This window comes from Vespa mandarinia, chromosome 12, assembly GCF_050613455.1.
Source record: "Vespa mandarinia isolate Hongniang chromosome 12, ASM5061345v1, whole genome shotgun sequence".
Taxonomy (NCBI): domain Eukaryota; kingdom Metazoa; phylum Arthropoda; class Insecta; order Hymenoptera; family Vespidae; genus Vespa; species Vespa mandarinia.
This window is the reverse complement of record NC_140821.1, coordinates 3,823,721-3,850,000: the sequence shown is the minus strand read 5'-3', so window position 1 is coordinate 3,850,000 and position 26,280 is coordinate 3,823,721. Positions and strand designations below refer to the sequence as shown.

At 30.0% G+C, this 26,280-nt stretch overlaps 5 protein-coding genes across 11 annotated transcripts in view; 3 read left to right on the top strand and 2 right to left on the bottom strand.

The window, feature by feature from the left end:
• The window catches only part of LOC118449443 (26S proteasome non-ATPase regulatory subunit 5), a 2,715-nt gene extending 501 nt beyond the window's left edge, over window positions 1-2,214 (top strand). Inside the window, exons 2-3 of one of the 2 annotated variants that reach the window (XR_004840400.2) lie at window positions 40-1,446; window positions 1,961-2,214. Coding sequence is in view for 1 of the 2 variants with exons in the window: in XM_035883967.2 (XP_035739860.1) it covers window positions 40-1,372 (1,333 nt within the window). In the remaining variant the exon portion in view is untranslated. Of the gene's footprint in view, window positions 1-39; window positions 1,562-1,960 lie in introns of those variants that run through there. The other variant, XM_035883967.2, reaches the window with a different exon arrangement.
• Window positions 1,641-11,117, bottom strand: LOC118449439 (O-acyltransferase like protein). Of its 4 annotated transcripts, none has more exons than XM_035883956.2 (10): window positions 10,210-11,117; window positions 4,465-4,757; window positions 4,153-4,328; window positions 3,908-4,065; window positions 3,463-3,591; window positions 2,843-3,402; window positions 2,450-2,755; window positions 2,208-2,382; window positions 1,989-2,131; window positions 1,641-1,916 (listed from the first exon to the last, which is right to left on the bottom strand). In XM_035883956.2, the coding sequence occupies exons 1-10, from the start codon at window positions 10,505-10,507 to the stop codon at window positions 1,788-1,790; spliced, it is 2,367 nt and encodes a 788-aa protein (XP_035739849.1). In that variant the 5' UTR covers window positions 10,508-11,117; the 3' UTR covers window positions 1,641-1,787. The 4 variants fall into 4 exon arrangements, with proteins under 4 accessions (XP_035739849.1, XP_085516672.1, XP_085516673.1 ...); XM_085660546.1 differs by having other exon boundaries at window positions 3,463-3,582; XM_085660547.1 differs by having other exon boundaries at window positions 3,463-3,558.
• Window positions 11,118-14,268: 3,151 nt separating this feature from the next.
• LOC118449445 (deoxynucleotidyltransferase terminal-interacting protein 2) lies at window positions 14,269-15,335 on the top strand. 2 transcript variants are annotated; one of them, XM_035883971.2, is made up of 2 exons: window positions 14,269-14,445; window positions 14,635-15,335. In XM_035883971.2, exons 1-2 carry the CDS (start codon window positions 14,346-14,348, stop codon window positions 15,306-15,308), a joined length of 774 nt encoding a protein of 257 aa, XP_035739864.2. In that variant the 5' UTR covers window positions 14,269-14,345; the 3' UTR covers window positions 15,309-15,335. The 2 variants fall into 2 exon arrangements, with proteins under 2 accessions (XP_035739864.2, XP_035739865.2); XM_035883972.2 differs by having other exon boundaries at window positions 14,348-14,487.
• A 115-nt stretch (window positions 15,336-15,450) lies between these two features.
• On the bottom strand, window positions 15,451-16,777 carry LOC118449447 ((3R)-3-hydroxyacyl-CoA dehydrogenase). 2 transcript variants are annotated; one of them, XM_085660511.1, is made up of 4 exons: window positions 16,520-16,777; window positions 16,322-16,438; window positions 15,852-16,227; window positions 15,451-15,689 (listed from the first exon to the last, which is right to left on the bottom strand). In XM_085660511.1, exons 1-4 carry the CDS (start codon window positions 16,557-16,559, stop codon window positions 15,569-15,571), a joined length of 654 nt encoding a protein of 217 aa, XP_085516637.1. In that variant the 5' UTR covers window positions 16,560-16,777; the 3' UTR covers window positions 15,451-15,568. The 2 variants fall into 2 exon arrangements, with proteins under 2 accessions (XP_085516637.1, XP_035739866.1); XM_035883973.2 differs by having other exon boundaries at window positions 15,451-15,785; window positions 16,520-16,767.
• A 710-nt stretch (window positions 16,778-17,487) lies between these two features.
• Raf (serine/threonine kinase raf oncogene) lies at window positions 17,488-24,531 on the top strand. Its single transcript, XM_035883955.2, has one exon. It carries the CDS (start codon window positions 18,692-18,694, stop codon window positions 21,170-21,172), a length of 2,481 nt encoding a protein of 826 aa, XP_035739848.2. The 5' UTR covers window positions 17,488-18,691; the 3' UTR covers window positions 21,173-24,531.
• The last annotated feature ends 1,749 nt before the right edge of the window (window positions 24,532-26,280 follow it).

Here is a 26,280-nt window from a genome sequence, read left to right as displayed (position 1 = left end):
ATCATGTATCATAAAATTTGTACTTATTCTTTATTGCAGAGAAGTCACAGAACAAATATGTATAATATTCAAAACTTTATTTGAAGTATTGGAACCAGGGGAAATTTATCAAAAATATCCAGCAAGAGTATATGAATTAATATCTCATTCTGATGTATCAGTTAGATCTCTTATATTGAAGGAGCTATTGTCTACTGCTTCTAATCAACAAACGCAGCTTTTATTACTTGCAGATGTTAATTTAATAGTTGCAGTTATAAAAAGAATAAGTGATGAAGATTTGACCGTTGCCACATCAGCAATGTGTATTATAAAAGAAATTGGAAAGGATATGAATGGTTTGAAAATTTTATATCACGGTGAACCTTTAAGAACATTTGCCAAATTGGTTGTTAAAAACGATAATGTAAGCTTTCGGATTTATGATGTTATAATAAACATAGCCAAAAATTCCAAAGAAGCTTTAGAAGTAACGATACAATCAGGATTTTTGAACAGTCTTATCAATATTTTACAAGATGATGATATATTATTACAAATGAATGCTTTGGAAACTTTGACAGAATTAGCTTTGACAGAAGAAGGCTTGAATTATTTGGAACAGCAAGATGTTTTGACAGGACTTGTTCAGAAAATTGCACAAGCTAATGAAAATCCCTTGTCAAGTCTGTTAATTCCTGGCCTTATGAAATTCTTTGGAAATGTTGCAAGATTGTGGCCAAATGAAATATTTTCGAAATATCCAATTGTAGTCTCTTCATTATTTGAAGTACTTGACAGTGATAATCATATTATTTTAAATGTTGCATTAGATACATTGGGTCATGTTGCATCAAGTATTGAAGGAAAATACGCATTACAAGAATTGGGAGATTCTATGCTATATGCTCTGAAGAAAATTGCAGAAATTATTCAAAGAATGCCAACAGAGTTAAGAATTTCCAGTATGAATAATCTCACTCTCATTCTTAATGTACAGAAGATTGAACAAGATAATAGAATTTTATCTTTAACAAAGTCATGGTTCGATGCTCTTTGTGATGATCCATTAGGATTAATAGTTGGACTGTCTAAGCAGCCATTTGCTGACATCAGATCTGCCAGCTTAGAGGTTCTAGCAGTTGTGGCATCTCAAGCATGGGGCCAAGAGTATATATCTACTTATCCAGGTTTAATAGAGTTTCTCCTTGACAGAAACATTGAAAGCTTCAAAGAGTGCAAGGAAACTAAATACAAAGTTGTTAAATGTTTGTCTGAAGCAGAATCATATATATTTGATGCAAATACCATGCAAAAATTTAAACAGTTTGTTAATGAAGGTCCATTCTATGTTGAAACAAATACAGAAATTGCATTTGAAAGTGCTACATAAATACAGAAGTTGCATTTGAAAGTGATAATGTTATTTGGTATTATGGACATTGTTAAGAAGTACAAGTTGTATTGGTAAATATAATAATTCATAATATTTCATGTAAAACATATAGTTTGTTTTTTTTTTTTGTTGGGAGGGGAAGGACGGTATATTCTTTTATAATATTACTTTTATTATATATGTATTTAAATAAGAAAGTGAAATAATTTATTTTATAATTAACAATACATATAAAATTTAAGAAAACACATTTGAAACAATAGAAATGTGTATAATACTTTAGTCAACATATATATGACATGACATACCAGTATTGTCTTTCACACAGTTTACAGATCTTACAAAGAAAATGTAAATAATGTTATATAAATATGTGTATAAAGATTACACAGTGATTAAATAAGTTTTAGTCTTATTGTATGCGTTTTCTTTTTTTTGGTGCAAGAATTTTTAACATGCTTACCACAGGAGCTTCAAAACTAATTGATACAATGAATGATAAGACATAGGATAAAATCAATTGTCCTAAGAAAGTTATCATCTGAAATATAAATATATATGTATATTTTTTATTAAATTTTACAGGTAATTGATTATAACTTACTAAACTTACCACTATATCTTTGCCCAAATGGAAAGGTGAATCTAAATTCATAGCAGTCAGTCTAATAATTATTGGATGAATTAGATAAGCACAATAAGTTACTCTACTGAATGGATATAGAACAGGTGCTGATAAAATTTTGTTTATATATCCTAAAAATATTTGTACACCTTTTTTATTATGTGTTTCTCTCTCTATAATTATTAATTGTATTTGTAAATTATTTACCTCCATATCCTGTACTACATGCAATAATAATCCATGCTAAACCAAGTGCCCAAGCACTGTGGCTCAATGAGGAATAAGCAGCAGCAGTCATAGGAGCGAGTTCAGCTTCATATAAACCATAAAGTAAACTTAAAAGACATGCAGCAGAAAATAACCACCCTATAACCACTATGGCCTGTAAATTATAAAATTAAATATTACAGATAACTTCAAGTTATTTTTATTAATTAATTTTATCTCACCTTTGACATTTTCACTTTACAATCAGTCTTGAAAAGAAAATATCCTACTGACATTCCAATTAGATAAGGTCCTAGTCTAGTCCATGGTTTATCATATATTTTATCAAAGAGAGCTAAAGGATCATCTGAACTTGGCATATGATTGTTAGCAAGAGCAATGTATCCTGTTGTTAGCCAGGAGCTTACTAATAAAGTTATAACAGCAGATGCTGCAATCTTAAAGTGATTTGTAGCTAATACTAATATTACTCCACCAATAATATAGAACTGTGTATCATCTGCAACATACCAACTCCAAGGCATACACTGTAAAAAAAAAAAGTAGAAGTGTTAGTATAAATATAACAATATATAAAGATTAATAAAAGCGATTGAAGAAATTGTTTTACTTACCATTTGCTCTACTGGAAATAGAGTGTTGATATAAAGTAAATTTCTCCACCAGTAATTAGGGCAATTATAATGATCAGCTGTAGGAGGTTCAAACACAGAATTGAAATGAAACCACTTCATAGAAATCTCAACTACACCAAGAATAAACATATACGGTGCTGTAAGCCTACAGAATCTATAGACAAGTAAACCAATGAATTTTAATGATCCAGCAACAAAACCTTTCGTGCCCTGAGTGAGTTTATTCAAATCTCCTTTAGCATTGGTTCTAAAGTATAGAAAACTAACGAGTAAACCACCCATGAAGAAAAAGGTATCCACACTGAAAGCCCCATTTGTAATTGTTTGAAAAAGAAATTTTCTTTCCACAACTTTTCGATATTCCATATTATCAGAGTATTTAAAAACCACTATACAAGTGTGTCCAAGTATGACCCAAGCCATTGATATAGCTCTGAGACCATGAATGGTACTGATCGTATCTCCTCCAACGTTAGAATCACAAATAACTTTTAAATTGGAAGGAACAGAAAAAGATAATAGTAACTCTTCAAGAACGCCTGTAACCAGAATATTATTATCAAATAAATTTATTTCTTAAGTATACTCCACGAACTTACTAAGTTTATATATTCCTTCATTGGATGATTGCAAGGCACTCTCATGATCGTTATTGTTATTGACTGCTATGGACCCATTGGGAATTGTATCTGCTACTGGAACAGGAAGGTAGACCATACCTAGAAATTCTATGAAATATAATAATGATTGTCATTTTCTCTCCCTCTCTTTCCCTTTCTCTCTCTCTCTCTCTCTCTCTCTCTCTCTCTCTCTCTCTCTCTCTTTCTTTCTTTCTTTCTTTCTTTCTCACTCTCTTTCTCTTTTCCTTAATCTCTCTCTGATACTGTACTTGTCAATGATTGTAAATGTTAGTCATTATTTATATTCTATTCTTTTTTTAAAAAGTAAATATTTAAATATCGTTTTATATTCAATCGTGTCACTTTCGAATACAATTGCAGAGAAGACAATTAAACAAATAACAATAGGAAAATCTGTTCTTACCATTTAATGTTTTTGGATTTCCATTACTAAGCTGATCAATCTTTCCATGTTTCTCCAAATCGTAAATCATATTCTTTTTACGAGCAACCATCCGAGTTAGATATATGTCATATCCAGAACCAGCTATCATAAGTAGCAACACTACAGATGTGACTCCACTAAAATGTTAAAACATTAATAAGATATTTTCGTTAATAAACATCGTTAATAAACATATTCTACAATTGTACAAATAATAAACTTACAAAAGAATCCAATATACAGGATCAGAATACATGTCGTATAAATTATGCTGATCTCGGATTTTCTCAATGGTTGAATGTTTACCAGCAATATCGCTGGCTGCAAGTTTTGCTAAGACAGATACGTCAGCAGAAGTACAAGAAAATGGTAAGCAAACTCCAATATGAATTAATCTCATCTGAAATTATTAATTGAAAAAAACAAAAAAAAAATGTTAAATCATTATAGATATTTTATAATTAGATTTATAATATAAATATATAGTAAATATACAGATTTATAATATAAATACTGTATATTTAAATATTAATTACCGTGGGTGATAATGTAGTATTTATAGAAATTCTCATAATATAGAAACCTAATGGATAGGGTGGTTGATCTATAAAGGTTTGTGTTAAAAGATTAGTACCACTCAAACCAAGATTTCCTTTTTTATGGGGTTCTGTATTAAATTCCTGTACTTCATTTATTATAGATGCAGATGTAGGCTTTTCATTCTTTCGTACATAATTTTGACCGATATATTCACATTCAGTCGCTGATCCAGTGAAGTATGAATTTCCCCAAAAGAAGCCATTGGTGTATCTACCCGAGGCATCGTCAACTATAAACAAAAAAGATAAAAAAAAGAAAAGGTTTAGAAAGATTAACTTTTATGTAAAAAAAAAATCAAATTACATTCACATTGGCAATTAAGTATTGGCATTTGTAATATAGCTATGATCACCTGTTAACTGATCAAAGAAAATAGTTATCTGATATTCGTGTTAGATTCATTGGGAAACTGATATATAAGAATTATGGGATTAATAAGGATTATAGGAAAGAACGATTTGAAGAGCTTAACTCTACGTGCGTTTCTAATCAAGTAAGACTTTCTATTCGGGAAGTGAATACGAAGTTATCTAACCGCATACCTTAAAGTTTTCTGGGATTTGTACACGTAAACTCTCTCGTACACTTTAAGATCGTATTATAGTTAATTCGAATTGTGCGGTTAAAAGCTACCTCGTTGTTACAGGTACGGAAGAAGCTAAAACTCATCGTACTTTTAGTGAGATACCAAACTTTCTTAAGTAGTTACTTTCAAATTAATAATTTTATATATATATATATATATATATATATATATATATATTTCTTTTTACAGGTAGCCGACACTATCCATAATAATATTTAATGCATACAACCGCAAAATGCGGAAGATCTTATTAGCTATTCAAACTTCGTAAGACCTAGAAGCTCAATACGTGAGTTGAATTGAAAAAGAGTTTATAGAAAAAAGAAGAAACAAATATTTTATTCTTTTATTTCTTTTTCTTCAAAGTCAAGTTCAATTTAAACACGTGATATGATTTCTATCCTGATTCAATACGAACATGAGATAAACAAAGCAAATTTTCAAAAAATCCTTAATTTTCACGATGAAATTATACACGTAGTAATATGTAATATATTGTACATTTATAAACGGCGAAGTGGATATCCGTTTCGTTTTACGTAATTAAAATGAATTGACATTTTCAAGGTGACAAGAAATAATTTATAGAGAAAATAAAAAAATTATGAATAGATGTTAGCGAAAAAAAAAAAAAATATAACGAAATTCGGCATGTCAGAAATCATAGAAAAAAAGCAAATTGTAGCGTGGCTTAATATTAAAATAATATATAACATAACCGGTTTAAGACAAGGATGTTTTCGAAAAGTGCCTTCATTAGTAAGATTTTTAACTTGATTGATGTTTGAGTCCATTTCTTAAAATAAAAATAGATTTTTATATCTCTCATATATATATATATATATATATGGTCACGTAAAGGAAATTAAAACGAATGATTTCTGATCAATGAACATGATCGATTGGTCAAGATTTATTACAATCTATTGATTGTATAATCAATAGCGAAAGTAATATCGAATGTGAAAGACTTTCTTTTCATGTTTGGAAAGTATAGCAAGACTAATGTCTACTAAGCATGTTTACTCCATTAATATAAACGATATTAAAACACATTCGAACAGCTTCCTTGAAATAAGCGAATATTACTGAATGAAAATAATGTATATAGATTTTATTTTATAAGGACAAAGAACAAAATATTTTACTGGATAAAATATATAAATAAATTATATTAACAAGTAGATTAGATAATATTCATTTTACGTTATTTTTTGTTCAAAAAAAGGGGTAAAAAGAAGAAAACAAATGATATAAATGTATTATGATTTTCTCAAAAGATGATTTAATGGAACGAATATATTCAAAATATTAAAGGATTATTTTTTTGCTATATTTTTATTGATTAAGATGTCAAATATTTTATTTATTCCATAAGAAACCTTTCAATCAAGATACGTCAAACTTGTTCAGGGTTAATATTGTCAAGGTAAAATATTGAAATATAATTCACTTAACGTTTCTATCATAATGCATATAGGAAGACTGGAAAGTCGTTCTACAATTTGATGTCAGTGAAAATATGGGTCAACATCATCGTCTCCATTTACAGTCGACAGTGAATTAGGCAATGCGTATTAGAAGTTACTTCAGTAATATTCGAGTGGCGTGTATATATATATATATATATATATATATATATATATATATATATATACACGTATGTAAAGAATGAAATTAGTTATATGGAACGAATCATGTAAAACATACTTTCAAATCTTTTGTCAAGATTTCTTGAAGAAAGAGAAATAAATGAAAAGAAAGTTTCTTTTAGTGTATATACCAAATTATGGAGAATGGTTTATTTCAGTGGCAATAAATATTTTAAAAGAGTCATAATGATAATGATAAGATGAGACCACTTTCACGCTTCCCGATAATTAGATCTAATTGGGTTCTATTCGCTTCGAGAAATCTGCAATTAAATCTATTTTCAAATTTTCGTCACTCTATTTTAATTACTGTAAGTTTATGCACGCAAAATAATTTCTTTCATTACAAATAGATTAAAGTGTAAAGTTTTTCTTTTTTTTTTTCGTTTTTTTTTTCTTTTCTTTTACCTTTAATTGCACAATCGATTCATGATTTTTATTTTTCAAAGTAACACATTTTAATTTAATTAATTATAACTCCTTATATATCAATAATTCCTTATTATATCAAAGAAATATTTCATACATTTATGATATAAAATAATTATTCTATCTCAATTCTATTTGAATTTCATAAAGTATGCGTACGTATTTACTTTTAAATATGCATATGTATTAAGTCGAACAATTCTTTGTGACTTAAAGTGATGCAATATGAAAATTACAAATGCAAATTGAATCGCAATAATATTCCAGGTGATGAAATATATCAGTATTAATGAAGATCATTCGGGCGAAATTATATCTTCGGTAAAGAAATTACAACATGAACTAATGTTTCATTCTCTTCCTTGATTTTGCTATTTGATCTAGTCATGGTATTATGTCATAATAATAATAGTAATAATATTATTATTATTATTAATATATTATTAATAATAATAATAATAATAATAATAATAATAATAATAATAATAATAATAATAATAATAATAATAATAATTGCTTTTCTTTTTTATAATATTTATGAATTTTTATTCATAAATATATAAACATCATGAACGTGTATATCGAGGTTCACGTATCGTAAATTAATTTATAAACACAAAACAAAAAATGAATTCTTTACTTTTTATTTCAGATATGTCAATAACGATTTAAAAATCATAAAAAAGTGAAATTGTCATAGCGTTTACTCTTGTATTATATTTGAAAGTTTAAAGAAAGAACAAACACACACATACACACACACCATCTAAATGTCATAACGGTAATCTCTAAGATGTTTTCATGATGGTAAAACGATGCGGTAGTACCTTTCACCTTTCTTCAAGCAAACGAATTGGAGTTTCCTATGATGATAATACCGAATACACGCTCATTATTAAAGAGGGAAAGTTAGGTGGAACACGTTTGTATGTTCCCTGTAAAGAAAGCGGATGCTGAGTGACTCATAAAAATATTCTTTCCTAAGGTATAAGATAATTGAAGTTAAAAGTAAAAATAAAGTCGTCAAGTAGGTCATCATTATTTTAACTTTGCTTATCATAAAATATGTGACATCTTTTTTTGTTTTGTTTTGTTTTGTTTTGTTTTATTTTGTTTTGTTTTGTTTCTTCAAACAATTATATTTTTCTACAATATCTTAAACTTAATATTATTTTAATACATTTAGATATTACTTCTTTTTTAGATAAATCAATGATACACAATTTAATTAAATGAATTATATGCATAATTATTAATAATATTAACAAGGAAAAAAGAATTAGTTATAAAAAGTAGCATTGACCGAGGAAAGTAAAATGTCGAAAGCGACTCCGACTCCGTCACGTCGACTGGTCAGGTTGTTTCTCATAAAACCGTTCGTGGTTATACGAGCGTTTCTTTGTGTCACTAAAAGTGAAACTTCACGATGAAAGTGGGCAAACCAAGAGGACCCTACTCGGTAGAGAAGAAGACTTTTACTTTTTTCGAGTTAAAATAATTTTGGTAGATCGACGAAAGTATTGCATCATGTGCATCTCGAAATCTAGATGAATATGCTTCCATTTAAAAAAAAGAAGCGTCACTTAATTCCTTTTAATAAAGAAATTCTATTCTCATTTCATTTTTTATAAAATGAGAATAGTTTATTATAAAATAACAAATATATATATATATAAATATATTATATATATCTGTTAACAGGTGTACAAACGTCATCACTTGCTTATAATTTCTTTATTCAGGCATTATCATTTTTATATCATTTCATATCATGTAAACATGACTTTTGAAAGACGTCAAAAAAATTAAAATTTTCATTAAAAAAAGACTAAGATACAACTTGGTATGTTCAATTATCAAATAGATAGTAACATTCCGGTTATACACGATAAACGTTTTAATAATTTTATTTAACAAACATGATGGTATTTGTCGAATACGTGTTTATATATATATATATATATATATATATATATATATATATACACATGAGTACCATATGAAAGAAGAAATACCCACGTAGAAAGTGCGTTTGTTGGATATCAGGTATATGTACGTAGAGATTAAGTGGGCGAAATAATATTCATGCATTCATGCATGAATTTAAAAAAACTATTGTCTCTTATTCTTATTTGTTCTCGAATATTGGAATTCTTTGTTGTTTCAAGATTATTTTGAACAATGATTCAGATATATGAAACGTGATGATTAAGAAATACTTTCAATTTTTAAAAGTGATAAAAAAAAAAAAAAGAATGAAAAACGTCACGCCTAAAGATATATATTTATCTAAATCTAAGTAGTAAAGATTTATAATTGATCAGACAGAATATCTTTGAGTATTAATGGTATAACTAGAAAAATTTTAAATAACATAATTAAATTCAATATTTTATAAAGAAAGAAACCAGTTTTATGGTTAATATATTCTAATCAGTTTTTTTCTTTTCTTTTCTTTTTTTTTTTCTTTTTTTTTTTTTCTTTTTTTGAATATATTTCAATGAATTTTTCGTGAGTTGAAAATAATCAAGATAATAGATGAACGTTCTGTATAGTCTATCTACTAAATCAACTAATAAAGGAGTCTCGCAATCGCAATAAAATAGATAATGAAAAGAATTTATTCTTCGAAAAATTATTCTCACATAGTATCACTAATGGACAATTGTCTACGGCTTAATAATTATTGTTAACATGAGTCGCTCATTAACTTTCTATTTGTATAATAAATTTTTGGTAGATGTAAGCAAGTATCAAACAGTTTCATAATAGCGCATATCAAATAAAAAAAAATCTGCGGGTTTGTTAAAAGGAAAAAAACATCAAATCTACATATAAGTGTATATTTACATGGATTCATTATAGAAATGGTATGAATAGAGAAAAAGAGGGAGAAAGAGAGAGAGAGACAGCGAGAGAGAAATGGTAAAGGTAAAACAAAAATATTATTGAGAAAAAAAAACGAAAGAATAGTTTTCAGTTTAATTATTTTTGTTTAGGTATATAAAGCTCACCCTTGAGTGCCCATAATTCCTGCCTCTTCAAACCCTCGATATACCTGCTGATATCTTTGCTACATTGTTCACCAACCGGGTATCTTCCTTCGACCCAATTTTTAATGAGATTACGACCACTGAAAACGTCCAAAGCCTCGGTCAAAGTCGTCCAATTTGTATGTGAATTCTCCACAATATCTGGTAAACTTCTGGTCCGATGACTCAGAATCACAGTATCTGCATAATCTATCGATTTCTCAGTAGAAATTTCAAGAAACGCGTAAAAAATGATGAAAAGTCTTAAACGATTCTTCATTTTTCTCACTTTACAACGATATAATAATATTTGGGACAATTATATAAACAATAAAGAAATAATTTATTAAGAGATCACTTGATTATACTAATCGTCATAATTGTTTATCACAAAAGTCTTTTTCTCTCAATACACTGTAATTAAGATTATCAATCGTTCGTTTCCTTTTTTGTTTTTTTTTTCTTTTTTTTTTTTTTGTTTTGTTTTTTTGTTCTCTCTTTCTTTTTTCTTTTTAGGACAAAAAAGAAAAAAATACTCTTCGAACTTCGAGCACGAGAAGAAAATAAATAATCTGATTTGCTTCAAAATTTCAATACTTCCAGTCAAGTGAATCTTTGCGATAACATTTTTTGGTCTGTTGAAAATATAAATTCCTGACTGATGTACTTCCTTCGAATCATAATTCCAGCGAAATCCGAAACTAACTTTAAATGATTTTTTATCTTGAAGATTTGATAGGATCACGTAGTTCTTTGTAATATATCGTATGATGCGGACTAGTGTCAATCGTTTCTAAAACTGGTTCCTTTTTGGTCGATGACCATGGATCAACTGTATCGTCCGGTTGCTCGCCCGTAGAGAAATGCTTTTCGTCGAGTCAAAGCGCGGCGGTATAATAAGGTGGTAGGGAGGAATCTCCCCGTAGTAAAGTAGTAAGACAACAAGAAGTTGTTGATCGATTAACACGTCAAGGCTTTCTAGAATGTGCAAAAAATTGTTTTATTTTATGAGTTCATAATGGACGTTAATCGTATTAATTATCTTTTCTTTTCTTTTCTTTTCTTTTCTTTTTTTCTCTTTTTTCTTTTCTTTTCTTTTCTTTTTTTTTTTAAATATTCTTACGATACCAATTACAATGTCAAGACGGCGATTTCTAAATTTCGATATTAAATAAATGATTTTACAATATTTGCAAATTGGAGATTACAAGGTTAACGTGTCGAATCAATAATCGCAGTATTACGATTATATCGTTATATTAATTCATTTCCTCCTTATTTTCTTTCATCTGAACGATGAATTCTAACTCTCTCATTGTGTTCGCAAGTCACGATCATGTATAACATCCAAGATCATCTATGGAATCGTTACTTAACAATCTTTTTCAATTCGACATTCTCTTTTTCAACGATGATATTCCGGTTTTTGTTTTTTTTGGAGAAAATCACTCGAAGCGGAAGAATGAGGAAAGTTTTGAAAGTGCATCCTGGATGACAAAATATACGTCGCATTGTGATTTTTCTACTTTCTTGTTGATTATATCAGGGTAGATTTTTGATATAGAATAGTTTATGTAATAGTTTTAAGAAAGGAAAAGAGACGAGGAACCGAGGAAAAGATTCTTTTTGCGGAGTAACATTTGCGAAATCATGGGAAGAGTTTCGTATGAGTTGGTTGATAGCTAAACGACGAAAACTAAAAGTTTCACTAAGAAATTTCATACTATTAAACGATCATCTCTCTTTCTCTTCCACTCGTTGATAAATACTTATTGCTAGCTACGTCATTCGGTTATTCAGCGAAGCTGAAACATGTTATTTTTTTATTACGAGCCCTTTAGTCTTTAACGTGATTCATGTACGTGCTAATCAAATTCAAATTGTGCTTGGATAGTCGTATAGATAAAAACGAAAAAAAAAAAAAAAAGAAAGAGAGAAAGAAAAAAAACAAACGAAAAAGACTACAAGAAATTATTTTTTGTATTTAGTACTTGGATATTCTATCGTCACACAACTATTAATTACTTCTTTTTTTTCCTTCTTTTTTTTTTTTTTTTTTTTTTTTTTTTTTTAATTCAATTCTTATTTCATTCTTTTTTAGACCGCAAACTGGCATTATAAGAAAACCACATGTTGAATAAATATATGCAAACGAAGAATGAATAAAAATTGATAAAAATTGCTGATAACAAAGTGGTTTTCCTTGGATTGAGGTAATGAACAAATAATGTAAATATTCGCTAATAAATATCGAGTAAATGGTTTTTATATTTTCATTAAATTCGATCGATTACAATGAAATAAATAGGAACAATATAACGGTGATTAAATAATGCTCTAGAAAATTCCTAATTTTCCGCCTGATTCATCGTTTATTCAGGGTTGATATTGTTTGTTAATATAATTTCAATAGAAAAAGAAATCTATCGTATTAGTCTTGTAATATGATCAATATATACAATAATATATGTACATATATAGGATTACGTCAGAGTACAAGTTAGCTCATGCGTTAGAATGCATCGCTGCAACTCGTCCAAGTCGAGTTGATCTTATTGCAAGTCTTTGGATAAACCACTTTCTCGCTTTCTACAGGAAATGTTTTGGTACGTTCGAGGTTCTCATTTAGTTAATCATTTGCGTTGACGATTTATTAGGTAACAATTTTATTTGTCTAAAAGCTCATTTATTAGTTTATGACATAATAAAGTTAGCTAACTGATCTATCAATTTATTTATTACGTTACTATAATAATTAATAATGCTAATATTTTTAGATGGAGTTTACATGTTTATGGTAATTAACAATCCATATGTCTAACACATTGTTCTAACGGAAGTACTTAAAAGTCATTGTGGAAAACATAAATAAGACAGCATTTTCTCCATTGTGCGATAAAAACTTAATTATATTAGTTAACGAGCTACTTCTAAACAATAATCTTTCTCCATTTGTTTCTTGTCCTTCTAAGAAAATTTATCTTAATGAATTCTTAATTCTAACTTTAATGACTTCTTTCTATTTTCTACGCATTTTACATTTCAGATTTAAATTATGGAAATATCTAATCTCTATGTTCCAATAAATAAGTCGAAATAACGAAAATTTTTAAAATCGAATTTATTTTACAAATTTTACAAAAATTAATAATTTACAAAAACTATCGTTTATTTTTTGCCCTAATAAATTCGCATTTTGTTTTAAATGTTTAAAAATCGATTAAAAAAAAACTTGCAAAGAAACGAAATGAATATAATATTATTGAATTTATCGTAAGAAATATTTTGAATTACAATAAAACATCCGATTGAGAACACTTATTTTATTGGAGAAGAAAGCACATTTCATTTTGTGGTATTATTTACGTAACGCCATTACGTTTGATTCATAATATAGGTAGACATTAGACTGTTACGTCTGTAAAACGTAACGCTTATTATTTCTACGTATCACGCAATTTGACGTGTATTCACGAAGTATTCACGATTTAATCGTTAATATTTATGCGTTAGTAGATCAGACTGTCTGCGATTAATGATGTTTCTATAATGTGTAGATATTTTCTAATCGGCATACATTTACATTTTTTCATAAATATAATAATCAAAATAGAAAGAATTTATATCTATTAATTATATTATGCTAATATAATTATAAATGTATTTATATATATATATGTATTAAAGTAACAAATTATGTTCCAGATAAATTGAATGTAATAAAAATAAATATTTCAAGCGAACGTATTTCACATACTAATGAGACATAAACATATCAAAGTTTCTAAAAAAGGAAAGTTTTAAAATATTTCCTTTGCCAAGTATTGCAAATATTTATTTTAGAATTTGTTAAGGGAGCGAAGTTCGATATTCAATATACTATTACGTGATTTGAATTTTCGCGCCACAGGTCATATACCAATTATTTTGTAATATCCTTCTGATAGGTACAGTCATGCTTATAAATCGACCAATCAAATCTTTCTTTTTTGGAACCAATCAACGGATTTCTAGTAATCACGTGATACATTTTGCGTTGAAGTTAGTATAAGCTGCCATTGAGTAACTACCTATTAAGTGATAGATATATAAAGAATTTGTGCGATTGATTTATAAAAATGGAAATAATAATAGACACAAAAGGAAGAACAGATTTAAAGAACAAAAATCGATTAACAAAAACTGACGATAACATTTTAAATAAACTTGATAATAATGGTAATTCTGTTGAATTATGACATTTGTTTTCTATACGATTAGGTTAGAATTTATAATAAATAAACAAATGTTGTATTAAATCGTATATTAATGAATTACTACTATGTATATATGGATGATATATTTTTTACTTTGTTCTTCATTCTATAAAAGTTATAATCTGATTATATCTTAAAATATATTTTACAGAAAAAGGAGCTTCATGGATGTCTGCCAAAGATTTCTTACAACAGGCTGAAAGTAATGAAACTAAAATAAAGAAATTTTCTCACAATGATATTGATTTAGATCAGTTTGAGAAAGATATGGGTTGGAAAAATATAAAAAAGAAACTGCCACAGAATATTACCAATGTAACAATGTTAACTAAAGAAATAGTACCAATAGATCAAATACTTAAGAAAAGTGCTATAAAACCTGGATTCGAACGTTGTGAAAATGCACCATCCTTTATAGAAAGTACAAGGCGTTTGCGTGTAAAGAAAATAGCAGAACGAGAAAAGAATAAAGGCAGGGATTGGTTTAATTTACCAGCCACTGAACTTACTGACGAGATTAAACATGATCTTGAGATAATTCAAATGAGATCAGTATTAGATCCAAAACACTTTTACAAAAAGAATGATCTGAAAGTTTTACCTAAATATTTCCAAATTGGTAAGGTAGTAGATGCCCCTATAGATTATTATTCTAGTCGTCTTACTAAGAAAGAACGAAAAAATACAATTGTGGAAGAACTTATGGCAGATGCTGAATTTGCAAAATATAATAAACGCAAATATAAAGAAATAATTGAGGAAAAGAATAAACGACATTATAAGGCACACAAACATGCAAAACGATTGAAAGGAAAAAAGAAATAATGAATAAAAATATATATATATATATATATATATTTTTGAAATAATATTTATGAAATAATAATGAATAAAATATATATATATATATATATATATATATATGTATATACATATATATATATATTGTTTTGTATTTATACAGGATTATTATCATTTTAAAAACCCTTTCATTTATACATATTTACATAATATAAAAACTGTAGAAAAAAAATACAACATATGTAAATTAAGTATATACAACTTAATGCTCTCCTATATACAATTTAATGCAGTCCTCCTGTAACTTCAATAGAAGCACCATTAACATAGGAACTCTTATTTGAAGCTAAAAATGCAATGACTTCTGCAACTTCACTTGGTTTACCCATTCTCTCCAAAGGTATCCTTTTAATAAATATATTTTTTACATTATCAGGAACTGTAGCAGTCATTGGAGTATTTATAAATCCTGGCAAGACCGCATTAACGCGTATTCCTAATCTACAATAATCCTCAATTTATACTTAATATGCTATGATAAAATTAGATAAAAATAATGTAACTTACTTTCCAAATTCCATAGAGGCTGTTTTAGTTAGTGCTTCAACTCCAGCTTTTGAGGCACTGTAATTACCCTGTCCTATGTTTCCAAGTTTACCGATAATAGAACTAACATTAATAATAGAACTTCCTTCCGTTGTACCACTCTCTATCATAGCTTTTACTGCACTTTGCATAACAAGAAATGTACCCTTTAAATTAACATTCATGACATTGTCAAAATCAGTTTCACTGAGATTTAACAAAAAATTATCTCTTGTAATTCCTGCTGAATTAACAATAATTGTGGGTGAAATTGAGAATTGATTTACAATATGTTTAAAGGCTTGTACTATACTATTTGGATTAGTAACATTTACATTTAATGCAACATGATCAGTTCCTACAATCAAATATAGAATTAATATGGACAAAAAAAAAGATCATATATTTATTTTGAAATATACATATATATATATATATATATATATATATACCTTTTATAATATTTATTGTTTCTTCAGCCGCTTGAATGTTTTGATCGACAGCGATAACTTTTGCACCTTCTCGAGCTAATACTCGACATGTTTCTCTACCTATACCACTTCCAGCTCCTAAAATATTAAGATCAAACAAAATCAATATAATTATAACATTAATCTTATCAACGGTGCATTGTAATTTTTGTAACTAACCAGTAACAAAGGCGAGTTTTCCAGCAACAATGTTCGACATTTCTTTTTGGCTGTGTTATCAATAATAAATCGAATGTACAGATTTAATATGAAATACGGTATCGGACGATGACCTTGGACTTTAGAGTTACGAGAGTAGTCATATAAAAACATACATATATTATATTGCATTGCAATGGGCGTATTTCTGCGCATAAGATAAAAATAATAATAAATCTAAATTTGTCATTTTCTAAATATTCGATTTGACGGATAGAGAATAATTTTCACTATCTTTCTACGTTCATAAGTATATAGATACGAAAAATGGACCAATTAGAATCGACTTCCGTTACCTAGGTGACGATACCATATGCTGCTGTGACGTAAGTCCGTCCGCAGTGACGTCAAGAAAGCGCAATGCAAGTGCCCTTGTTTACAGAAAAATTGAGCTTATATTATCGTCCTGCGAAAAGAATATCCCCACATTCGAGAAAATGATAAATTATAACGAGAATGTGACTATCATCGCGAAGAAAATTCAATGGGCGATATTAAAATACATTTTAAGGGACATATGTCCATAAGTGCACGATGCACTCTTATATGACACATATATATATATACATACATAAAATATATATATATATAAAAGAAAGACGAGAAGTTTGCGTCAAGTAAGTATAATCAATTATCATAAATATAATTGACGATCATTCGATAGAAATAATTATAAGGAATATTGATATAACCTTCAACGATGTAATATTGAGTAAAATCGATATGGCAAAGCCTTAACCTCGATCATAATTTTATCGATATAATTATTCATAGATTAATGTTAGGAGAGAAAGAGAAAGAGAGGTAAAAAAAAAGTAATAAACGATAGAATATAAAAATTGTGTTAATAGCGTTTAAATGAACGTCATTGTTCCCGCGCTTTGAATCGCCTTTAAACACGAAAAGATGCAATCATTAGTTTTCGAAAAACAACAAATATTTTATTAAATTCATTTGCGTTGAAAAAAAAAGTTAGTCGATCAGAAGGAAGAATTATCGACGTAAGAAGTACGGTGATAGACCGTTAGTAGTCGTTCTTTGCAAAATTCACGTAGCTCTGACCGAAGTAAAAGGAAGGAGATTGGACGTTCGTACGTGCGCGCGTCGATGCGAACGTGTCGAACGGAGGGGATAATGACGCAGTCGATGGCAGCACCAGCGTTTCTGGAAATGGTATCCCCGCGCCGGAGAGGAGGAGACATGTACAAAGACGTAGACACACGTACGTTAACACAGACATTGCGCATTCGCTCATGCCAACAAGCAGTTTTCTTTCGGTAGAGCCGTGAGTAGGAAGGTTATTCGATGGACAGTATAATAAAAGACTCTCCGATATTCGGAACTCTTGTACTAAAAAAAGAGGTTAAAATAGATTAAAGAGAAAGGAAAGAGAAAAGTTAACTGCATTGATGCTGGAACAGGAGAGAATTGTTTTCGTTTATCGAACTCTCGACGGGGAAGGTGTTGAGTATTTAGACATCGCGTTATGCCGCGAGCTCGACAACGCGTATCGCGTTGTTACAATTGGCCATTCGTAAGGCCAAGTAAGAAGAATAGTAGTGAAATAGTAGTAGTAGTAGTAGTAGTAGTGGTGGTGATAGTAGTAGTAGTAGTAGTAGTAGTAGTAGTAGTAGGAGTAGTAGTAGGAAGAGTAATAATAGTAGTAGTCGTAGTAACGGTAGGAGTAGAAGAAAAAGAAGAGGAAGAAATAACGAAGAAGAGCGAATAGCCACTAGTGGTGGTGGTGGTGAAGTAGTGGTGATGCTACTAGAGCTGCTGGAGTTGGTGGTGGCGACGGTGGTGGTGGCGGTGGTGTTCGATGTAGTGGTGGTGCTGCTGCTGCTGCTGCTGCTGCTGCCGCTGCTGCTACTACGAGGACGCGCGTCGTGCGTCGTCGAGGTGCGGTGGCGATCGCGGCGGTGGTGGTGTAACGACGACGGCGTGTATCAAAAAATTCCTTCTATTCCTATTTTCTCTATCTCTTTTTCTCTTACACTCTTACACTCTTTCCATCTCTAGTTTTCTCTTTTTCTTTCGGTGAAAGGAGGGGTGAGTGAATAGGTAGGAAAGGCTACCAAGGTGCTTCGAAGCGCAGTTGCGGCGGCTCAGGATGCTGCCCGACGGAGCAAGAAGATGGCCGTGATCGGCGAGACCAGGTATTACTCGGCGATCCGTGCGTGCGCGTACACGAAATCTTCGTGTCGTAGGGTCCAGATCGAAAAGGGCTCATCGTCATCGTTATCGCCGTTTTCATCGTCGGCCTCCTCCTCCTCCTCCTCTTCCTTTTCCTCTTCCTCTTCTTCTTCTTCTTCTTCTTATTCTTCAGCCTCCTCAACTTTCATCTCTTCGTCCTTTTTCTCCTTTTCTCCCTCCTCCTCCTCGTCGACGCCGTCGTCGTCGCCGTTGCCGTCGACCCGTCGTTGTCGACAGAGGAGGAAGGGGCATTCGACGAGCCTGTTGGTCGCGATGTCGTCCTCTCGTGGCAGTGGACCTGACTCTGGTGATCTTAGCGACTCGGAGGACGGTTATGTCGACACGGATCCTCTGAAGTATGAACTTCGCAACATTCAAAGCGTCATACACGTGACAAGGCAGAATATTGATGCTCTCAACAACCGCTTTGCTGGTTTTCAACATCCACCATCAATATATCTAAATGAGTATCAAGAGCTCACCAGTAAGTTGCACGATTTGGAGTCCAAGGAACAGAAGCTCAATGAGTTATTGAATGCAGGCAAAACATCTATTGGGGTATCCATGTCTGAGAATGATTCTCGAGACACTAATGCTATCAATAGGTATCCTAGGACGCTTATGAAATCTTTGCTCAGGGCCTATTTGCCCAACAAACAGCGTACGAGTGTTCAAGTGCGCGAAGGACTCTCTTTGAGGGATGCTTTAGCCAAGGCGATGAAGTTGAGGAATCTAACCACAGAAATGTGTGCCGTCTATATACTTGGGGTAGATAAATCCAAGTATTTGATTTCTTGGGATGCAGACATCTCTTTACTCGACTGCGATGAGATATCAGTTGAGATTTTGGATAAGTTTCCTATAACTACTTCAATATCACATAATTTTGTGCGAAAGACTTTCTTTTCCTTGGCATTTTGTGAGTGCTGTAGAAAATTACTCTTTCAGGGTTTCTATTGTAGGACATGCAATTATCGCTTTCATCAGAGGTGTGCTGGCAGTGTACCTGCTCTGTGCCACCAAGTGCGTATGCAAGATGCTTATTATCAAGCGTTACTGGCACACAATCCTGAAACAACAGCTGGAATTTTGCAACTGCCATCTGGCTATGGCTTGAGCCGAAGTATGTCACCTTCTTTAGCACCGTCTAGAAATCAGAGACATCCACGTTCCTTAGGACAACAGGATCGTTCCAGTTCTGCACCGAATGTTTGTTTCAACATGGTTAGATCTGGAGGTGAACCAGCTAATCTGGATGAATATAGTAGGTCCCAGAGTTTAGGTCGACCTATAGGTACTACCCAGTGTTCTGTCTCACCTGGTAGTAGTCCTACTAAGCATAGTCAATCGACGCAAGCTAGTCCAACCAGTACTTTGAGACCAAAACGTCCAAGAGCACGATCGGCTGATGAATCTTCGAAAAATCTTTTAGCTCCAAGAGAGTCTATAGAAGACTGGGAAATTCCAGCCGATGAAATCTTGGTAGGAGCACGCATTGGCTCAGGATCCTTTGGTACTGTTTACAAAGCTCACTGGCATGGACCTGTAGCAGTGAAAACTTTGAATGTGAAGATACCGACCACAGCACAGTTACAAGCATTTAAAAATGAAGTGGCTGTTTTAAGAAAGACACGACATGTAAATATTCTGTTATTTATGGGATGCGTTAGTAAACCACAGCTTGCTATTGTAACGCAATGGTGTGAGGGTTCATCTTTATATAAACATCTGCATGTATTCGAATCAAAATTCGAATTATTAACTCTAATAGAAATTGGCAGACAAACTGCACAAGGCATGGATTATTTACATGCTAAGAATATTATCCATAGAGATTTAAAGAGCAACAATATATTTCTGCACGATGACCTTACTGTTAAGATTGGTGATTTTGGTCTTGCCACTGCAAAAACAAGATGGTCAGGATCTCAACAATTTCATCAACCAACTGGATCTATTCTTTGGATGGCACCTGAAGTTATTAGAATGCAAGAGGAAAATCCATATAGCTTCCAATCTGATGTTTATGCCTTTGGTGTAGTTTTGTTTGAACTGCTAGCCGGTCAGTTACCGTACTCGAATATAAATAATAAGGATCAAATACTGTTCATGGTGGGACGTGGATATTTACGTCCCGATTTGAACAAGCTGCGTTCTGATACTCCAAAAGCATTGAAGAGATTAACAGAAGACTGTATTAAATTTTCGAGGGACGATCGACCAATATTCCGGCAGATCTTAGTAAGCCTGGAGGGTCTTCTGCGTGGTTTACCCAAAATCACAAGATCTGCATCCGAACCAAATTTAAACAGGACGCAATTACAGTCTGATGATTTTCTGTATACTTGTGCTTCACCAAAGACTCCGGTGAACTTCCAGTTTGGAGCATTTCCCTTTTATCCTACCGGTGGGAACATATAAAGAGTATTGCCCAAATTAATAAGCCTGATGTAATCGGTATATAGAAGGTATATGATAAAACCGAATAAGATCATTAACACTTAGTTATGAACAATCCACACGATTCTTTCCAATTATATATCTTTATCAAATCACAAATGTTTGCTCAATGTGAAAGAAGACTGCATTCTTCGACATGACATAAGAAATAAAATTAAAAGTAAAATACAATCTTTATCGCAAATAAGGGAATAAGATACGACTAAATTGTATAAATTAATTGGATTAAAGAACTTATGGCGACGTGTCGAGTGTATGTCATGGTAAAAACGAAAAAAAAAAAAAAAAAAAAAAAATAAAAAAAGATGCATGTGTAACTTTTACCTTTACACACTACTTAAAGCAATGAATTTTTATTTATAATCAGTTAACAATTATTCATATATATATACACATATATATATATACATGTATATATATACGTACCTGCACGTGAGCATAATAATTTGTTGATTTTGTGAGATCCTTGTGAAGGATGTAAAAAATAATATTTAACAAAAAAAAAAAAAAACAAACAAAAAACATTTAAAAAAAAAAACAAAAAAAAAAATAAAAAAAAAAATAACGGCATTTAAGTCGCGCGGACTGTCATTTATCCGATAGATATTTTTCCAAAAGCCGAAGTGATTTTTGTACCTACTTCCTTTTATTTTCGTCTCTGATATGCACGCGCACGATGAGAACATTTTTTGATCTTACTTACTGAAGGATACTTATCGCGTCAAAACAAAAAAAAAACAAAAAAAAGAAAAAAAGAAAATGAAATAAAGGAGTTGTAAAAAAATGTATTGTTATGATTACGCGTAAAAAGAAAAAAAAAAAAGAAAAAAAAAAGAAAACATGTATTGTTATAATTACGCGGTTATATAGACTTCTTCGAGACAAGTAGTTTGTACCATCTGTACATCTCCACACATACGTGCATACACATACACATACATACATACATACACACACACACACACAAACATACACACACACATCTGTATGGACGGAAAAATTATCGAAATGATTTAGAAGTTACCAATTTTACAATATCGATCGGTCGGTATAAATACGCTGAAAATAGTAACGCTTACTTTGTTTGACGAATCGTTGAGGATACTATTCTATATACCTACTGTCTTCATTTTAGTATAATATTAATGGGGAAAAAAAAATAAAAAAAAATAAAAAAAAAATAAAAAAAAATCAATAAAACGCAAAAAAAAATCTCCAAAAAAAGAGTAAAAAAAAAAAAAATACGAAGTATTCAAAGTAGTAATGGAGCTCGTAATATTATAATAGAGTAATATTTAACTTGTATTTCTTCTATTAACTTGTATTTTTTCTTTTTGTTTCTTTTTTCTTTTTTCTTTCAATTGAAATTGAAATTGTGTATTTTTTGTCGTCGTTTTTGTAGAATTTCTCATTTATTCTTCAAAGTGTTATTTCTTCGTTATTATTATTATTATTATTATTATTATTATTATTATTATTATTATTATTATTACTATTTTTATTATTATTATTATTATTATTATTATTATTATTATTATTATTATTATTATTATTATTATTATTACCATCATTATTATTATTATTATTGTTATTAGTATTATTATTTACATACATGCATACGTCGAAAACGAGGTCAGAAAAACATTTATTTATTTTATTTCAAGACGTACCGTGATTACGTCTTTGTGGCCTAAGAATATTTTTTTTTTTTTCACGGTCGTTGATACCACGATTTTCGTGTTCTATTGAAGAAGAAAAAAGGAGAGACAAAGAGAGAGAGAGAAAAAAAGCGAGAGAGAGAGAGAGAAGAGAGAAAGGAAATGGTATCGAAGCTTCGAAACTTTTGTAAAATTTTCAATACTCTTTAAAATCTTTGTAAATTTTTTTATTTCTTTTAACAACGAAATTTGTCGTGGAAATCGTCATTTTTTTTATTTGTATTTCTTACTTGTTATTTTCGTAGAAAAAGAACATTTGTTTTCTCCTTGTTATCATCGAAATCGTCATAGCTTCGCGAGATTAATTGCGTATAATTAATTAATTAAAAAAGAAAGAAAATAAATAAAAAATAAAGAAAAAGAGAGAGAGAGAAATTAAACAAATAAATTTGTATACTCTCTTAAAAGAGGAAGAGGCGCGAATTTCACTTCGATTCGTCTTATAAGTTACATATACCATTTGTTTTATTCCTCTTTCTTTTTTAATTCTTTTTCTTTTTTAATTTTTGTTTTTTTTCTTTTTTTTTATGTTTTAGAATTAACACTGAATAAGCTTAAAATAAGCACATCACAATGCCAGCATAAGTCTTCTTCGTTTTGAAATAACGGGGCACCAAGAGAAAATTAAGATTAAAATGTGAGAACGTAAACGTGCGTCTAATTTCCATAAAACAATGTTTTTGTTGTTATTGTTATTGTTGTTGTGCGTAAAATTATGTTAATCAAAGAATAATTAATTTGAAGATTATAATATAATGACCGATTAAATCGTGATAATCAAATTTTATTTTTGATAAAGATGTAGGACCTTTATTGGCGAATAACCATGATCTATACATATGTATGTATGCGTATGTTTTCTTGCGTTAGAATGCATTTATGTACGGCGAAAATAATACGTACGTAATTACTACATAGTCTTTTGTTTTCTTTTTTTGGTTAGTTTATTTTCCTATGCTTATAATACTTAATCATATTGTTACTTTTTTTTTTTTTTTTATGTCGCATCCATAGCTTATGTGTAGGTTATTAGCGACATAAGAGGCAAAGTTCACGGTAGTAATCATTGTAATGAGAGGAAAGGAATAAAAGAAAATTAATCGGTCGATAAAAAATTTTCTTTGTTTTTATATAAGTAGAGTATTAAACGATAATTATATTTCTATTGTTTGAGAAAAAGAAAGAGATAGATAGAAAATAGTTATTAGTACCGAAAATGACGCACGTAGTACGTTTTGTTCACAAGTATGCAAGGCCTAATTTGTCAAAGAAAAGGATTTTCGAATACGAAATAGTAATTAGAATAAAAAACGAGTGATCTTGTAAAAGTATACCCACTTAATATATGTATATATATATATATATATATATATATATATATATATATATATATATATATATATATATACTATTGCGTGGAAGTATCCTGAATTGATTATTTATTTATTTATACTTGATAGGAATGGTTTTATTGCCAGTAAGAAAAAAATATACACAGATAGATAGATAAATAGATAGATAGATAGATAGATAGATAGATAGATAGATAGAGAGAGAGAGAGAGAGAGAGAGAGAGAGAGAGAGAGAGAGAGAGAGAGAGAGCGAGAATGAGAGAAAAAGAAAATCTTAGCGCCAATATATCATAGTTAAATTTAATTATTATTATCATCATCATCATCATTATTATTATTATTATTACTATTATTACTATTATTATTATTATTATTATTATTATTATTATTATTATTATTATTATTATTATTATTATTATTATTATTATTATTATTATTATTATTATTATTTTATATTATATTATATTATATTATATTATGTTATATTATATTATATTATATTATATTATATTATATTATATTATATTATATTATATTATATTATATTATGATTATTATTATACTCTATTATTATTACTATTACTATTATTATTATTATTATTATTATTATTATTATTATTATTATTATTATTATTATTATCATCATCATCATCATCATCATCATCATCATCATCATCATCATCAGCATCATTATTATTACAGCAAACTAATGCGACAAATCCGCTACGAGATGTCGTTGTATCTGCAACGGTTTGGCGCCAAGGTTGCATTGCTTTATTTATTGCGAAGAGAATTGTGCAGATAAACGACAAGACGAGACGTAATAATATTGTTGGAATGTACGCAATAGAGAATTAACAATAAAAACTGGCGCGCTTTTTTTTCCCTTTCGCTTTAGACGGATTTTCAAATCTCATATTTATACTCGATAACTTTTTAAATATATTTGGCTTAGAAAATATGTGTGTGTGTGATAAAGAAAGAGAAAGAGAGAGAGCGAGAGTTTATGGAACGCGGGAAAAAATAATTTTAAACAAGAAAAATGGACGCAAACGTGTATTTAATGCGAACGAATGATAGAGAGAAAGGGTAAGATTGTTTTTCATTTTAAATTGAATGAAAAACGTAAAATATAGAAAAGAAACATTTTAACATTGTATTTGTTATTTGAAAGCTTTCTCGTAATGAGGAAACAATGAATCCGTGTGTGATGTGAATAATTATCAGGTGACATTGAAAATCGGCGACGAACGAACGAAGAGAGAGTGAGAGAAAGAGAGTGAGAGAGAGAGAGAGAGAGAGAAATGAAAAAGAGTACACGTGAACGTTTTACATAATATATATGTATTTACATGCAACGGATAATAGGAACGGTCATTTGTACTTTTTAAGCGACTCTTCTCTTTAAACAAAGTATAGAAAAACTTTAGTAAACACTTTTTGTGAAATGTTTTCTTTTCTCTTAAATACTTGTATCAAGAGAAAGAGAGAGAGAGAGAGAGAGAGAGAGAGAGAGAGAGAGAGAGAGAGAGAGAGAGAGAGTAAAGAGAAAAACAGTATTTCGTTTGTTCGTCCCGTTATTCGATGTTCCTGGACTTTCGTGGATGGTAGTCTCTAAATATTTTTTGCGGTTGTCTCGTAATAATATTCGAGCCACGAACGGAAACCCACGAACGAATAGTCTTACATACACACACATATACGCACACGAGTGAGCACATCCTCTGTTCGCCATGTTGTTGTGAACTCTTCTTTTGTGCACCGCGTTCTTGGAGTTTGGTATAAAATTATTATTCTGTCTTTCTTACTTTCTTTCTTTCTTTCTTGTTTCTTCCTTTCCTTTTCTTTTTTATTTTTACTTTCTTCTTTTTTTGTTTTTGTTTTCTTTTTGTTTTTTCTTTTTTCTTTTTTTTTTTTTTTTTTTTTTTTTTTCGTTTAGAAACATTCCTCTGCAAGTACATTGCTTCGACGTATATATCGTACCTATATATATATTCGT

Bases quoted from the DNA above. Each gene is read 5' to 3' on its own strand.
- LOC118449439 (XM_035883956.2), bottom strand. From the start codon at position 10,507: ATGAAGAATCGTTTAAGACTTTTCATCATTTTTTACGCGTTTCTTGAA. The intron at 2,383-2,449 runs GTGAGATAAAAT...TATAATTTACAG, and splicing joins GTAAAGTGAAAATGTCAAAG to GCCATAGTGGTTATAGGGTG. The intron at 2,132-2,207 runs GTAAATAATTTA...AAATATTTTTAG, and splicing joins ATGTAGTACAGGATATGGAG to GATATATAAACAAAATTTTA.
- LOC118449445 (XM_035883971.2), top strand. From the start codon at position 14,346: ATGGAAATAATAATAGACACAAAAGGAAGAACAGATTTAAAGAACAAA. The intron at 14,446-14,634 runs GTAATTCTGTTG...TATATTTTACAG, and splicing joins AAATAAACTTGATAATAATG to AAAAAGGAGCTTCATGGATG.
- LOC118449447 (XM_035883973.2), bottom strand. From the start codon at position 16,559: ATGTCGAACATTGTTGCTGGAAAACTCGCCTTTGTTACTG. The intron at 16,228-16,321 runs GTATATATATAT...ATTTGATTGTAG, and splicing joins AACAATAAATATTATAAAAG to GAACTGATCATGTTGCATTA. The intron at 15,786-15,851 runs GTAAGTTACATT...GGATTATTGTAG, and splicing joins GCCTCTATGGAATTTGGAAA to ATTAGGAATACGCGTTAATG.
- Raf (XM_035883955.2), top strand. From the start codon at position 18,692: ATGGCCGTGATCGGCGAGACCAGGTATTACTCGGCGATCCGTGCGTGC.